Source organism: Zalophus californianus, chromosome 7 (assembly GCF_009762305.2).
Source record: "Zalophus californianus isolate mZalCal1 chromosome 7, mZalCal1.pri.v2, whole genome shotgun sequence".
Classification (NCBI taxonomy): domain Eukaryota; kingdom Metazoa; phylum Chordata; class Mammalia; order Carnivora; family Otariidae; genus Zalophus; species Zalophus californianus.
The window spans coordinates 47,617,405-47,619,681 of NC_045601.1; the positions used below are offsets into that span (position 1 = coordinate 47,617,405).

At 36.6% G+C, this 2,277-nt stretch overlaps 1 protein-coding gene across 1 annotated transcript; it reads left to right on the forward strand.

The window, feature by feature from the left end:
• The first annotated feature begins 1,592 nt into the window (after nt 1–1,592).
• LOC113927874 (60S ribosomal protein L31-like) lies at nt 1,593–2,036 on the forward strand. The gene has a single exon (XM_035728329.1). The coding sequence runs from the start codon at nt 1,593–1,595 to the stop codon at nt 2,034–2,036; it is 444 nt and encodes a 147-aa protein (XP_035584222.1).
• Nucleotides 2,037–2,277: the final 241 nt, after the last annotated feature.

Genomic DNA, 2,277 nt, shown 5'->3' on the forward strand with positions numbered 1-2,277 from the left:
TAGGTGGCTCAGTCGGTTAAGCATCTGCCTTGGGCTCATGTCATGATCTCAAGGTGCTGGGACCAAGCCCCACAGTGGGCTCCCTACTCAGAGGGGAGCCTGATTCTCCCTCTGCCTCTGCTCCTCCTCCTGCTTGTGTTCCCTCTCTTGCTGTCTCTCTGTGTCAAATAAATAAATAAAATCTTTAAAAAAAGAAAAAAGAAACCAAAATGCTTAATGTCATACCAATGAAGATATATTAAGGAAGAAAATGAGATGGCCTTTACGAACTCTACTTGCTCTTAGTCATGGTAATGACATATCTGATTCAATGTTTTAAAACAATTCTATACTAAATGTAGCAATTCAAAATGGGTCAACTTTTAACTTTAGAATACCTGTGTATATATACACATATAAAAGTCCATTGTCATATTTATTTTATAGTTTACAAATATCAAACCAGTAAACCTTGCTTGTTAAGTTTTATTTCCTATGAAGTTAAGAAAGCTCAGGAGACCACATGATATCTCAGGCCAAGTGTATGTGTATGTGTGTTTTTTGGGAGAAGGAGTTGAGATTCATCTTTGAGCAATACATAATCTCATATTCCCTGCTATCTTCCCTACTTGACTCCATATATCTCAGTCTGCTTTAATTTCAAATATTGTTGGAGAAAATGTATTCTGAGAATCCTTAAATAAAGCATAATTATCTTAAAAGGGATAAACAGAATTAGATTTTCCTTTCCATTGTAACAATTTTCTGTTGTGGAAAATGACAGATGAATTTAGAAAACTAATGAATTAAGAAATAAAATTTATAGTCCCATTTCACAGTATCATTCTTTAAAGACAGAATTCCTGAATTAACAAATCACCTACGAATCTCAGAGACTTTTTCCATTAATTTGCATACCTCAAATCAACTAGCAGCAAATATTGCAATTTTGTTTCATCTGTAATTTTGTGGGGAAAATGACATATTTGTTTTAACCAACATGATCAGAGGACTGCTTTCAGAAATATTTTAGAAAAGACTGCTGCCTTGGCAAATACATTTCTGAACTGAATGAATATAATGCACTTGAACAAGTTAAGCGGTAGGAGAGGATACAGAAGCATTTGTAACTTTGTTAAATAGAATTGAAGGTCCCACGGGGTGAGGATGGTCATTTTTTTTGTATAGACCTGATAAAACCTTCCTTTGACTTTACTCCCAGGGCCTGAGTGTTAGGTGGAACCACAGAGGTCATCTAGATACCAGGTTTTGTAATTCAATCTTGTGTTTACAGTTGAATGTCCCTTGTATTTCCATTATCTCTTCACTAAAAATAAATGTGGAGGATGCTCATAGAATCCGATCTCTTTGGGAAACTAGTCAACAGAATGATTAATTAATTGAGAGAAAGTGTAGGTGAAAACTGAAATGAAAATGATGCTTTTTTAATTCCCCATTTCAAAATACATTTGACATTTTGTTGTAAACTATACGTTTCTTCAGCCGTTAGGGTGATTGTTTTGCCAGTTGCTAATTGCAGATGTTGGCAGCTGGAGATTAGGAGCAAGTAGTAGCTTCTTTAGGGGGTAGAATTAAATATGTGAAAACATGAGATGACATCATGCTTTTTCAGTCATCTTCAAAACTGCTCTACACTTCCTTTCCAACCAGGGCCCAGCAGAACGGCTCCCGCGAAGAAGGGTGGCGAGAAGAAGGGCTGTTCTGCCATCAACGAGGTAGTGACCAGAGAATACACCATCAACATTCACAAGTGCATCCATGGAATGGGTTTCAAGAAGCGTGCCCCTCGGGCACTCAAAGAGATCCGGAAATTTGCCATGAAGGAGGTGGGAACTCCAGATGTGCGCATTGACACCAGGCTCAACAAAGCTGTCTGGGCCAAAGGAATAAGGAATGTTCCACACCGTATCCATGTGCGGTTGTCCAGAAAAAGTAACGAGGATGAAGATTCACCAAACAAGCTCTACAAACTGGTTACCTATGTACCTGTCACCACTTTCAAAAATCTACAGACAGTTAATATGGATGAGAACTAATTGCTGATTGTCAAATAAAGGTATAAAAATGCAAAAAAAAAAAACTGCTCTATAGAGCAGAGTTTTAGAATCTCTATGAATTATTGTAAAGGTCTGATAACCTTAAACATTAAAAAGCTTGAAGGCTCCAGTAGTTATTAAAAAAGCATGTAATTTTTCATAAGTAAATTAGATGACAAAGAAGTCTCCATGGCCAGTGCAAAGAAAGAAAAATAAGGATTTATTTGAATAATTCAATAAA

Coding starts and splice junctions, on each gene's coding strand:
- LOC113927874 (XM_035728329.1), top strand. CDS start 1,593: ATGACATCATGCTTTTTCAGTCATCTTCAAAACTGCTCTACACTTCCT.